The sequence below is a fragment of the Euprymna scolopes genome, chromosome 45 (assembly GCF_053919585.1).
Source record: "Euprymna scolopes isolate OS-2025 chromosome 45, ASM5391958v1, whole genome shotgun sequence".
NCBI classification, from domain to species: Eukaryota; Metazoa; Mollusca; class Cephalopoda; order Sepiida; family Sepiolidae; genus Euprymna; species Euprymna scolopes.
Genome location: NC_136526.1, coordinates 65,133,697 through 65,146,445, shown reverse-complemented (window position 1 = coordinate 65,146,445; position 12,749 = coordinate 65,133,697). Strand labels below are relative to the sequence as shown.

Genomic DNA, 12,749 nt, shown 5'->3' with positions numbered 1-12,749 from the left:
TCTCAATTATTAAATTATTTCTCTCTGATAGGCTTATAAGACTAATCATTGATGGGCAGAAATCAGAAACTCATAGTATTAATGCTGCCGTCTCTGAAGGGGCCAAACTTTCTTCCTGATTGTCATCGATGATCTCCCAATTCACATTCTTAAATCATTCATAGACATTTATGCAGATGACATCACAATCTATGGCAACACTTCAAAGGCCAGTAATGATCAAAACTTTTCTGATTCTATCTCTTCTGATCTTGTGAATTTGGTGCAATGGAGAAAAAGGTGGCTGGTTAATTTTAATGCACTGAAAATCAAGCTTCTCTCCTTTCATTATAAATGCTCTTACCCCTATTACACCCCAATTGAAATGAATATCTCTCATCTTGAGGAAGCTCTGTCTTGACAAGCTTCTCGGACTGATCTGATCTGAAATGGAACACATACATCAAATCTGTTGCCAAGATTGCTGAAAAAAAATGGTTGGATCACTCTACTGCTCCAGTAGGTATCTCACTGCCAATGCAATCCTCTATCTGTATAAGAGTCAAGTGCACTCTAAAAAGGAGTACTGTTGCCACATCTGGGCAGAAGCTGTTCGACACGCCCTATCCAGCCTTCAAAAAAATTTTTAAACTGGCTTCAAAACCTAGTAGATGATACCCTTTTCTCTTTCTTGCAAACTCTTTCCCACAGAAGAGATGTTGCAAGCGTGTCTCTGCGCTATCGTTATTTTCATGGCAAGGGCTCAACTGAACTCCAATCTATAGTTCCTCCTTGTCAAACTAAAAAAAAAATACTCGCCTAGCTACAACCATTATATACGATTTCCCCCACTCTCTATTTGTGCCGAAATCTAAATGCAGATTCCATGAACAAAACTTCTTTCCCAGAACTGCCCGCTTGTGGAACACTGTTCTGCTGGCCTGCTTCCCAGTTGAATACAACATGATAGCCAATGTAAACAAGTTCTTGTTTAGTCGTCCCGGTAAATAATCAAATTCTACCCAATCCACGCCATTAGCGATTACTACACTACCACCTTACATTCATTAACCTTTATCCTCGAGTGGCCTATGGGCCTTGATAAGTAGTGACTCTCAAGTTAAAAAAAAAGATGAAGTGATACCTAAATGTTTATGTAAAAACAAATAAAAAGTATATATATATATATAATTATGAAAAAATCTTTTTAAAAAAACAAAACTTATCACGATAAGAAAAGCTCAACACTATTAAGAGGAGCAAACAATGATATTAAAATGAAAGATGAGAAATAAAAGTTATATACATAACTTTATTATATCATCAGAACAATAAGGAAAAGTTAAGAGAAATTTAAGAAAAACCCTATTTTAGGCCATGGCATTTCGAAGCTAAGTGCTTCTCCTCAGAAGAAGAGAAATGCTCAAATTATACAAAATGCAAATATAGAAATAAAAAAAAAAAAAACTGGCTTAATGACATTTAGAAATGAAATGAGGATTAAGGAATACGATAAAACGGTAATTAAAAGTAGGTACAACATATAATGATTAAATCAGAAGGGTAGGATATATGTAGGTAATATTTAAAAAAAAAAAAATATAGGCCACTATGAAATAATTGGGATCATTAAAGAAGATCTAATAATAAAAGAAGAAAGGAAAAAATAGGGAAGATAGATGAGAAAGGAGAGGGGATAGAAACCGTAAATAGGGGATACAAAAATGAAGTTTGCAGCCATGATTGTGCCACCTCACATCTTCAAAGTCAACATGGAAGTTAACACCAAAGTGTACCTGAACGTACTGAAGAGTGTGGTGGAATCAGGTGGCTGCTGGCAGACCCTGGGTGCGGCAGCAGGACTCGACACCGGCCCACAAGTCCAAAGAGATCCGGGCGTGGCTTCAGAAGGAGTGCTTCGACTTTGTACCCTTATCTCACTGCCCCCCCCCTCCGCCTGATCTGAATCTGATGAACTACTTCGTTTGATCATACGTCAAAAACATCACCAACATGACCTCCCACTTGTGGAAAAGGCATGCTCCCAGTTCCGGACCCGTATCAAGACAGTCATTTAAGCTGAAGGCAGATATATTGAATAGATGTCAGCTCTACTACATAATCAAGTTACCTGAATTGATTTTTTAATAAAAGTTTTAAAATAAAGCTGTAGTGTTGTTTTCTTTAGGGCGACAAATTTATCGTTCCACCCTAATATATATATATATATATATATATATATATATATATATATAAATACATAACATCAAAAGATGGAGGAAGTAAGGAAGCATGACTGTGGAAATATTTTTACCCGAATACGATGTCCAGCATGTTAAAAATATACCATTTGTTGTAAAAATCTAATGGATAAACATCTGCAGAAGTTGGTGGGGACAGGATATTTTTATGGACATAAATCGTAAAATTGCCTCCCCACTAATGAAACAGCTGTAATGGAAAAATCCAGAAAATAAATGAAGGTTATAAAAAAGGAAACGTGAGTCTTTGAATTTTCAACAAAATTTTGCACTATATATATATATATATATATATATATATATATATATATATAATTGTTGTATAGATTGGTTTCCTCAATGTAAATCCAATGAAACCAATGTGATTATTAAAGAGTGCTCAATAGAGAACAGAGCAGGTATATAGCCTGTTTATTATACAAACATTATTAGTTACATATGTACATGCATGTTTCAGTGGAGTTCCAATTTAAAGCATCTCGTCAAACCAAGAAAGGAAACGTTTATTTCATTAACGTTTCCTTTCTTGATTTGATGAGGTTAGTCCTTTAAATTGGGACTTCACTGAAACATGTATGCACATATGTAACCAATAATGTTTGTATAATAAGCTCACACAAAAATTTATTGATCAAAATAACAATATAAACACTTTTGCCAATGCAAAACAAGTGTATTTATGCCAGTAACGTAAAACATCTTGCATTCTGGTGGCGATGAAGTCACTGAATGCGTTTTTACTATCTCTTCAAAAAGTTGTTGAGATGTTTGAAAAAATGGTAGTCGATAGGTGAGAGGTTTAGTGAGTATGGCAGATGAGGCAGAGTTTCGTAGCCCAATTCATTCAATTTCTGCAGGATTGGTTTAGCTGTTGACTAATGGTGTTGTTGGCAAATTTTCTGATGCATTTCATTCATTTGTTGACAATGCTTGTCTGCTGTAATGGTTTTGTCTGCATTCAAAAACTCTAATAATGAATGAGACCGGTCACAGACAACCAAACAGTTAGCATGACCTTCTTAAGTCCAACGTGAACAAGTTTCTGGTGAGCCGTTCCACTTAAGTTAACAAATTTACCAAACTTCCATTACTATCGATTACTATATTGTCCTTTTGACTACTCTACACTCTTTAACCCTTATCCTTGAGTGGCCTATCGGCCTTGATAAGTGGTGACGCCTATGTAAAAAAAAAACAAAAAAACTCTGGATTCGGGAAGTGTTGTGGAGTTTCTTCGGCATTAAACCATAGATTAATTCATGTATTATCAAAAATGAATCGGAATAGTGTATTCCATATTCATCATATCTTAACTATCTTTGGTTCGTGTCTATCCGTTACACCTCTATATTATATTGTATTCTATAAATTACCTTTATATACACACTTGACAATGCTTCAAGCAAACTACATTACACTTTTATAATTCGTTTATTCAGATATTCAAAGATTAAACAGCATCAATTTTTTGTGGATACTAATCAAAAACCTGACCCAAGATAGCATTAGCATCTTCCATCAGTTTATGGTAAGCAGTCGGAAAAGTTACTGAAAAGACGATAAATTCAGAACGCTGACAATCAAACTTTAGCATAAGGTTACTCTAAACGTAAGTTTAATGAAAGAAATTTTTCTTTTTACAAAACAAATGTTTCAAACAATGAAAACAATTTTTTTTTTTTTCATGAAAACAAATCAAAAATTTTTAATGAAAAGTAAAAAATAAATAATCATTTTTCCTGTTTTTTTTTTTGTTTTTTTTTTCATGAAAACAAATAAAAAAATTTTAATGAAAAGTAAAAAATAAATAATCATTTTTCCTGGGTTTTTTTTTTTTTTTTTCATGAAAACAAATCAAAAAATTTAAATGAAAAGTAAAAAATAAATAATCATTTTTCCTGGGTTTTTTTTTTATGAAAACAAATAAAAAATTTTTAATGAAAAGTAAAAAATAAATAATCATTTTTCCTGGGTTTTTTTTTTTTCATGAAAGCAAATAAAAAATTTTTAATGAAAAGTAAAAAATAAATAATTATTTTTCCTGGGTTTTTTTTTTTTTTTTTCATAAAAACAAATAAAAAAATTTTAATGAAAAGTAAAAAATAAATAATTATTTTTCCTGGGTTTTTTTTTTTTTTTCATGAAAACAAATCAAAAAATTTTAATGAAAAGTAAAAAATAAATAATCATTTTTCCTGTTTTTTTTTTTTTTCATGAAAGCAAATAAAAAATTTTAATGAAAAGTAAAAAATAAATAATCATTTTTCCTGTTTTTTTTTTTTTTCATGAAAGCAAATAAAAAATTTTTAATGAAAAGTAAAAAATAAATAATCATTTTTCCTGGGTTTTTTTTTTATGAAAACAAATAAAAAATTTTTAATGAAAAGTAAAAAATAAATAATTATTTTTCCTGGGTTTTTTTTTTTTTTTTCATAAAAACAAATAAAAAAATTTTAATGAAAAGTAAAAAATAAATAATTATTTTTCCTGGGTTTTTTTTTTTTTTTTCATGAAAACAAATCAAAAAATTTTAATGAAAAGTAAAAAATAAATAATCATTTTTCCTGTTTTTTTTTTTTTTTCATGAAAGCAAATAAAAAATTTTAATGAAAAGTAAAAAATAAATAATCATTTTTCCTGTTTTTTTTTTTTTTCATGAAAGCAAATAAAAAATTTTTAATGAAAAGTAAAAAATAAATAATCATTTTTCCTGGGTTTTTTTTTTATGAAAACAAATAAAAAATTTTTAATGAAAAGTAAAAAATAAATAATCATTTTTCCTGGGTTTTTTTTTTTTCATGAAAGCAAATAAAAAATTTTTAATGAAAAGTAAAAAATAAATAATCATTTTTCCTGGGTTTTTTTTTTATGAAAACAAATAAAAAATTTTTAATGAAAAGTAAAAAATAAATAATCATTTTTCCTGGGTTTTTTTTTCATGAAAACAAATAAAAAATTTTTAATGAAAAGTAAAAAATAAATAATTATTTTTCCTGGGGTTTTTTTTTTTTTTTCATAAAAACAAATAAAAAAATTTTAATGAAAAGTAAAAAATAAATAATCATTTTTCCTGGTTTTTTTTTTTTTTTTTTTTTTTTTTCATGAAAACAAATAAAAAAATTTTAATGAAAAGTAAAAAATAAATAATCATTTTTCCTGGTTTTTTTTTTTTGATTTATTTTTTTTTTTTGCAATGTATTGATTTCATTGAAAATGTCGTCTGCTTATAGCTAATTGTTGATTGGCTAATCGCATCAGTTTTTATCAGCTGCTTGACAGCAATGCAAGATGCCGATGCAGCCTCAGGTCAAGTTTTGGATCAGCACTTCTTTTAAAATTGATTCTAATAGTTGGTCAATGTGCTGTCCATTTAAATAATCTAGCCTTGTCTTACCATTTATCTAATACTTAACTCTTCTCTTAGAGTGGCATCCGGGCCTTGATAAACAGTGACCCAATTTTTTTGCTCAACACACACCTCCAAACACCCAGGCAATGCCGGGCACCCAGGCTAGTCAATTATATAAAAGGCAGTTGTCTGTAAATGTTTCTAAGTTTGACTAAAATTAAAAATTTACAAAACAAACACTCACAAAGTTTTGGATCAGGATGAATAATATCTAAACTTATTCATTTTTTTGATTTTGTGAGTTTTTTTTTTTTGAACAGATTATTTTCTAACTAAAGGAGACTCTAATTTTTTAATCGAGTTCATTCCATTATGAATTGTCTGTACGTATACAAAAAAAGAATGGATTGAGCGGAGAAGAAAGAGAGGGTACAAGGCTTTACATTATGAGTGAAACGGTCGCATTTACAAGTGATTCTTTTCAAATGGTGGCTAGAAATAATGAAACGCCTATCTTTTGGTGGACCAAGTAAAGAATAGATACCCTGTAACAGATGCCGCCGCAGAAAGACACCCATTTATTTAAATATCTTTTATTTAAATACGTTCATTTTGTTACTTACTTAAAAAAAATGTTTTGTAAATATATATTTTTTCTTTTAAATTTTCAAAAGTTTTGTAAATATATTTAAAAAAGTTATTTTTTGAAGGGCAATATACTCTTTTTTACAAAGTCTGTTAAAAAAAGAAAATTGCTGGCGAATATTCGAGCATGTTTGCTATTTGACGTGTTTACAAACAACCGACGCCATGTGCTTGTGTCAAAGTTGAATCACCGGTGTTAGTTGAAATGTGCGCTTGTCACCGCCAGGTGGCGTCATCTGCTACAGGATATCTATTCTTTACTTGGTCCCTTTTGGCGATTGTATTTCTTTCACTGACAATCTTCCAAAGCTTATTACAGAGTGAAAAATGTCTACTTAACCTTTTTTTTTTTTTTTTTTTAATAAAATGAAAAAAGTCAAATCATGTACCTATTTACTATGCCTCCCCACGGGACAGAGTTAGACACCAGGGTCGTTTTTTAACGTGGAGAAAAGGTACAAAAATAAAAATTGTCTCAGTCGTGAAGGATTTCTCCTCCACCGAAAGAGAACAAGAAATAGAAGTGCAGCATCTGAAGAACAGATACTACACTTTGATCTTGTTTATATATTTTATTGAGAAAGAAAAAATTGAACATAAAAAAACGTACAAAAAATTAAATTCAACAAAATTAGGCACAAGGCCCTACAAGAAATTGGGAGGGGGAGGGTACAGGGTCTTTTTGACTATGTAACAGATGAGACTTTGAAGTCTTACTCTTGACTGGCAACATTTACCAAAATACCTCAATCACTCTGTGGATCCTAATCTAACTAATAACCCCAGCGTTCAATGTAAAATTTAACTATGTACAATTTGTATATTCATTTCTGTATGTTGTGTGTGCATTTTTTTTTTTTTTTTTTTTTTTTTTTTTTTTTATGTGTGTGTGTGTATGTGTGAGAAAATAAAATTCGATTTCATTAGAAAGAGTTCTTGAATTAATTGGCATAAAATGTTCGTGGAGTGGGAAAAAACTAATGAAAATGTTCATTTCAAAATAAGGAAAAAACTAGTAATGTGTTGTTAGTAAGACCCCCCCCCCTGTACTATTCTATGTGGCTAGATCCCCCACTGTTTTCCGGGGAACCGAAAACAAGCAGAGCATCCCTAATGGGGTTTGGGGAAGTGGCCTTAATGGAGGTGGGAGAAAATAAAGCAACGGATGGAGGGGGTAGGAAGGTGACCTCTGAGTAGGGGGATGACCGGGGGCATCAGAAAATAAAGATGAGGAGCAGGGGGTTTGGGCAGACTCAGAGGTTCTCTAATACCAAAAAATAAAATCAGGAACAGGATCTCATTTGTACCACCAGTCAAGAGTTACTTTACTGAACTTATAATGCTAACCTAGGCGGGATGGGTTCCGTAGGACCCAGCACCGCCCATGCCATGCCTAAGGAGGGAACACGTATTGAAACTTGGCTCCTCGACGGATGCACAAACTAGTGCTGTGCACCCACCTCTTGTCAAATTCCACTCTAGGCAACCTCTTCCAATCGCATCTGATCTTTACTTTAAGCAAATGTTTAAAGTAAACGATCAGATCCCGATCAGGAACAGATGTCCCTTCGTGGACCAACTTGAGGCGCGTGATCCAAATGGTCATGCGCGCTACTGCTAGGATCGCCAGGAAAACCAAACCTTGTCCCGAAGGCCAAGAAAAACTATAAAGTTTCTTTTGAAGGACAATGTACTCTTTTTTACAAAGTCTGTTAAAAACACATCTGAAGAATTCGAATGTTTATACCATTACATCTTAACATAAAATTTGGTGAATTTAGAATTACACTTATTTAAAAAAGCCAAAAAGAAAACAGAAAAATCTTTACAATATATGCACTTGTCATGAAATAAAGACGTCATATTCCAAAAATCACATGGGTTTGGCTAGTAACTTTTCTATTTGGCTATAAACAAATATATTTAGTTTTTAAAGGGCAACTAAAGATAAATTTCCCCGTAGAGAGAAACCAGGGAAAGGGGGAAAAAAGTAAAAAAAGATGAAGAGATAGAAGTTTTAATGACCCCATGTAATGCAGGTACCTCTGCTAGTTGTTATATAATTTTTACATAATTTTTTTTTTTTTTTTTTTCAGAGCCGCCAAAGGAACGTGTATTTAAGGAGAAGGAGGGGCTACTTAACCGTAGACGAGGGGCTATGCGCCGTCGTGTCCACCAAGTTAACGGACACAAATTCATGACTACATTCTTCAGACAACCAACATTTTGTTCGTTGTGCAGAGATTTCATTTGGTAAGTAGACCATCTTGCACCAGTAAGGGAAATAAGTAAAAACTTTGTTTCGCTCAAGACATGGTGTGAAGCCACTTGATGTAAGAAGTTGACAAGAATGAAAAATGATGATTGCAAAAAAAAATTACCAGGAGATTCCTATTGACCGAAATCTTGAAAAGACTAAGGTTATAGATAGGAGGAAAACAGTCAGTAGGAAGAGAGATCCAAAAGACTGCTGCAAAGAAGGTGGGCTCTCTCTACTGTGCTAGAAAGCTACTTACGCCTGAAAGTATCTTGTACCTCTACAAGGCCACCATTCACCCATGTATGGAGTATTGTTGTCATATTTGGGCTGGTGCATCTGCTACTAGTCTCTCACTCCTGGACAGGGTTCAAAAGAGAGTTACCAATCTGATAGGTCCTGAACTGTCATCTAGGCATCAGCCTCTGCCCCATCGACGAAATGTTGCATCCCTCTGCCTGTTCTACAAGTATTTTAACGGTGAATGCTCTGATGATGAATGCTCTTGTGCCCTCTCGACGTAAATACCCCTGACAAGCAGCTAAATCCCACCCCTTCACAGTAGAGATCCCTAGGTGTAACAAAACCTTCTAGACCAATAGTTTTATTCCCCAGAACTGCTAGACTTTGGAACACTCTTCTGGGATTCTGCTTTCCCAACTGTACTGACATGCAGAAGTTCAAGTAAATGTGAACAAACATCTTGCTACTCATCTCCCTTCATAACGCCCCTGCAAATTAAGTCCCTGATAGTAGCCCCCTACATTAAAGTGGCACTGTGCCTTGTTTGGGGTGTAAATTAAATATAAAATTTTTTTTTTTAAAATGAGACCACTAGACAAACAAGTCAAGAGCTGGAACAAAGGAAGCCAGGAATAGATCAGACAATTCTGAAGAATACATACAAAAGACTGAGACTAGCAGCATCTAATCTGTATTCTAATAATTTATTAAACCATCGAATCGATGAAGACCAGTTGACCGACAACTCAAATGAGCAGGAGCAAAAGAAGCAGGAAATAGATCAAGCACTTCTGGAGAAGACATACCATGATAGTGTTTAAAGAAAAGACTGAGACTAGCAACATCACGTCTGTGAGAGAGAGGTTGCAGAGGAGATGGAGTAGGGCCAATCTCATTATAGATTACGTTTCTGCAATTTATAAAGAAACATCAAATGGGACATAGATTCAATAATCCAAATATGACAACAATACTCCATACATGGTTTGATAGTAGATCTGCAGAGATAAAGAATTATTTTGTTTGTGAAGAAGGGTTTAGAGCGATAGAGAGAATCGATTTTACGAAGAAGCAGAAAGAGCAATGGATTTCATATATGAACTCCAAGAAAGATTTGATAAAAAAAAAAACAGACCAAAAATTTTCAGAGTCGATTTTTTTTTTACTTCAAGAGCAGAACCATCCATCTTAAGGTTAAAAAACAGTTCAGGAGGATTTTGTTTTACAAATTCGCAGTTCTTGGAAAGAAACTACAAGAATCGGAAACTGTATTACAATGAGGGATAAAAAAAAAGCAAATTGATGAAGACCACTAAACCAACAAGTCAAACGAGCTTGAACAAAAGAAGCAGAGAATAGATCAGAAAATTCTGAAGAATACATACAAAAGACTGAGACTAGCAGCATCACGTATGTAAAAGAGGTTGCAGTGAAGAAGAAGAAAGGGTGGCTGCAAACAAATTACAAATGTTTCTACAATTCATCAAGAAGCGTCAGATGAAACTGATTAATCAACCTTGCAGCCCTTGGAAAAAAACTTTCTTTTTGGTTCCCCGATTTATCGGAGAGGGACCTATGTTTTCAGTGGCTTCCGTGCTTCTGTTAGTCCGGACTATTGCCGGATAACCGTCCATTAGTTTTTCCTGAAGTTTCGCAACAAACTGCATTTCATTAAATAGATGTGCACAAAAAAAAAAAAAAAAAAAAAGAAGCTCAAAAGAGGTAAAAAAACACCCCAAAATGGCCAAAAATGACACATTTTGCCTCATAATTTTTTATCCCTCCATTAGATTTTTTTGAAACTTGGCCAAAATGTGGAAGCTATTGTTCTTAATATAAATTCAGTATGGGTGACCGTGGCAAAATTCAGGTTCGCGTCTCCGGGGACTTTTAGTGCTAAAAATACCTCTTTTTGTGGCTTTTTTTTTCATATTTCTCAACAAAAACTTGATATGTCCGACTATATAGTGGTTTTTCATAGTGGCAAACTCAAATATACATGTGTTAAGGCCTGGAACTGCATTGTTATCCATTTACACTGGGATTTGACATCCTCAGGGGCTCAAAAGAGGTCAAAAATGACCCAAAATGGCCAAAAATTACACTTTTTACCCCATAGCATTTGATCCATCCATCAGATTTTCCTGAAACTTGGCCAAATTGTGGAGGCCATTTTTCTTAATATAAATTCAGTCAGGGTGACCTTGGCAAAATTCTGGTTCGCATCTCTCTGGGATTTTTAGAGCTAAAAAAAACATGCCTTTTTGGAACTCTTTTTTCATATTACTCAAAAACTTGATATTTATGTCTGTATAGTGGTTTTCCATGGTGCTGAATTTAAATATACATGTTACGGTGTGAAACTGCGTCGTTTATCCATTTTCACTGGAATTCGGTGTTCCCAGGAGCTCAAAAGGGGTCACAAATGCTCCAAAATTGCAAAAAATGGCACTTTTTCCCCCATAATTTTTGCTCCATCCATTAGATTTTTCTGAAACTTGGTGAAAATGTGAAGGCAACGTTGGCCCTTCACACTTCCACATTCATCATTTCTTCACTATTTTTTGTGGCGTCATCTCACATGCAGGGACCAGAAAGGGACCATGCACGCGCAGGATTTTTTTTTTCTTTCTCTCTATTTACACCTTGTCTGTATTTGTTTTTTGTTTTTTTAATATATATATTTTTTTTTAACTATATACTTTTCTTTGTTCTTTTTATTGTCGATCCCATTTCAAATGAGCGTCCACCTTGGTATTTCTAATTTTGTGCATTAAGCTAACAAAAATCTCCAAAAGTAATTTTCTTGATTTTTGCTTGATTCTTCAATGAGACATTTTTTCATTGCTTATCCCATATAACCTTGTAAACTTCTGAACACCTTCTAAATTGTTTATATTACCATTGGATATGCTGCCTCCCCCCTCCCCCATTCGGAAACGCACTAATTCTGCTGATCAAAGATTGTCTCCTCCATCCTTTCAGCAAGATTATTTATATTACAAAATTTATTTAATCTATAAATATAAAAGCGAAAATGTATGTATGTGTGTTCGCTTTTTCTGTATGTCTACAAAAGGCTTTTTTCAGAGAAGCGGTCGGTCGGTTCACAACTTTTAAAACTTTTTATATCACATAGAAATCGTAATATCTCACAGTTAACAACGAAGCTCGCCTGTCTATTTAATTTGCTTGACTTTGGGAAGATAAATATTCAACATTTGTCGCTCGCCGCATGTGGGTTAGTCTTTTTCCTATAACATCTTGGGGGGGGGGGGGAAGCGTTCAGCAGTAAATGAAATACTATCCCGCAGTCAAACTTGACCTCATTAAGTTATTAAAACGGGCACTTGCCAAATCCAAGTAATTAAATAAATTAAAACGTGTTTCCGTTAGCATCTCGCGGTGGGGCAATGGTTAACGTCGCAAGTTTTTTTTTTTTTTCACACTTTAATTTACAACTTTGCCTCAACAGTTCGGGTTCGATCCTCATACTTACCTACCAAAACATTTTTTTTTTAACTGCCCCATCCCCGGAGTTTCCACACTCACCACCAAACACCCGGGCAACACCAGGTACCCCTCGCTAGTTAGTTATAAGGTTCAAATAACGAAGGAAAATATTGATACTTAAATTACAAATTCACCTACTGGAATCAGAAGCTTATTACAATGAGGTATTAAAACAGCGAATTGATGAAGACCACTAGACCATCAAGTCAAACAAGCTGAAACAAAGGAAGCAGGAAATAAATCAGACAATTCTGAGGAATGCATGCTATAATGGTATTTGTAGAAATGACTGAAAATTGCGGTGAAGAAGAAATTGTGAGCCATTCAAATTACAGATACGTTTCTGCAATTTATTAAGGACCCTCAAATGGGAAAGAGATTCAGCAGCACAAATATGTTCAACAAAAGTCGAACGTATACAAGTAATCAAAACTTTTAGCTCCACTGGGTCAGTCTGTAAAATATGCTGTGCATTCGTGGACATTTTTATCTGGTGGTGTCT

The 12,749-nt window shown here is 33.5% G+C and overlaps 1 protein-coding gene across 2 annotated transcripts in view; it reads left to right on the top strand.

The window, feature by feature from the left end:
- Nucleotides 1–12,749, top strand: part of LOC145269851 (calcium-independent protein kinase C-like) — a 323,130-nt gene that overhangs the window by 192,665 nt on the left and 117,716 nt on the right. For both annotated transcript variants that reach the window (XM_080125580.1, XM_080125579.1), the window contains exon 3: nucleotides 8,331–8,487. In XM_080125580.1, the coding sequence (XP_079981706.1) occupies nucleotides 8,331–8,487 (157 nt within the window). The remainder of the gene's footprint in view (nucleotides 1–8,330; nucleotides 8,488–12,749) is intronic.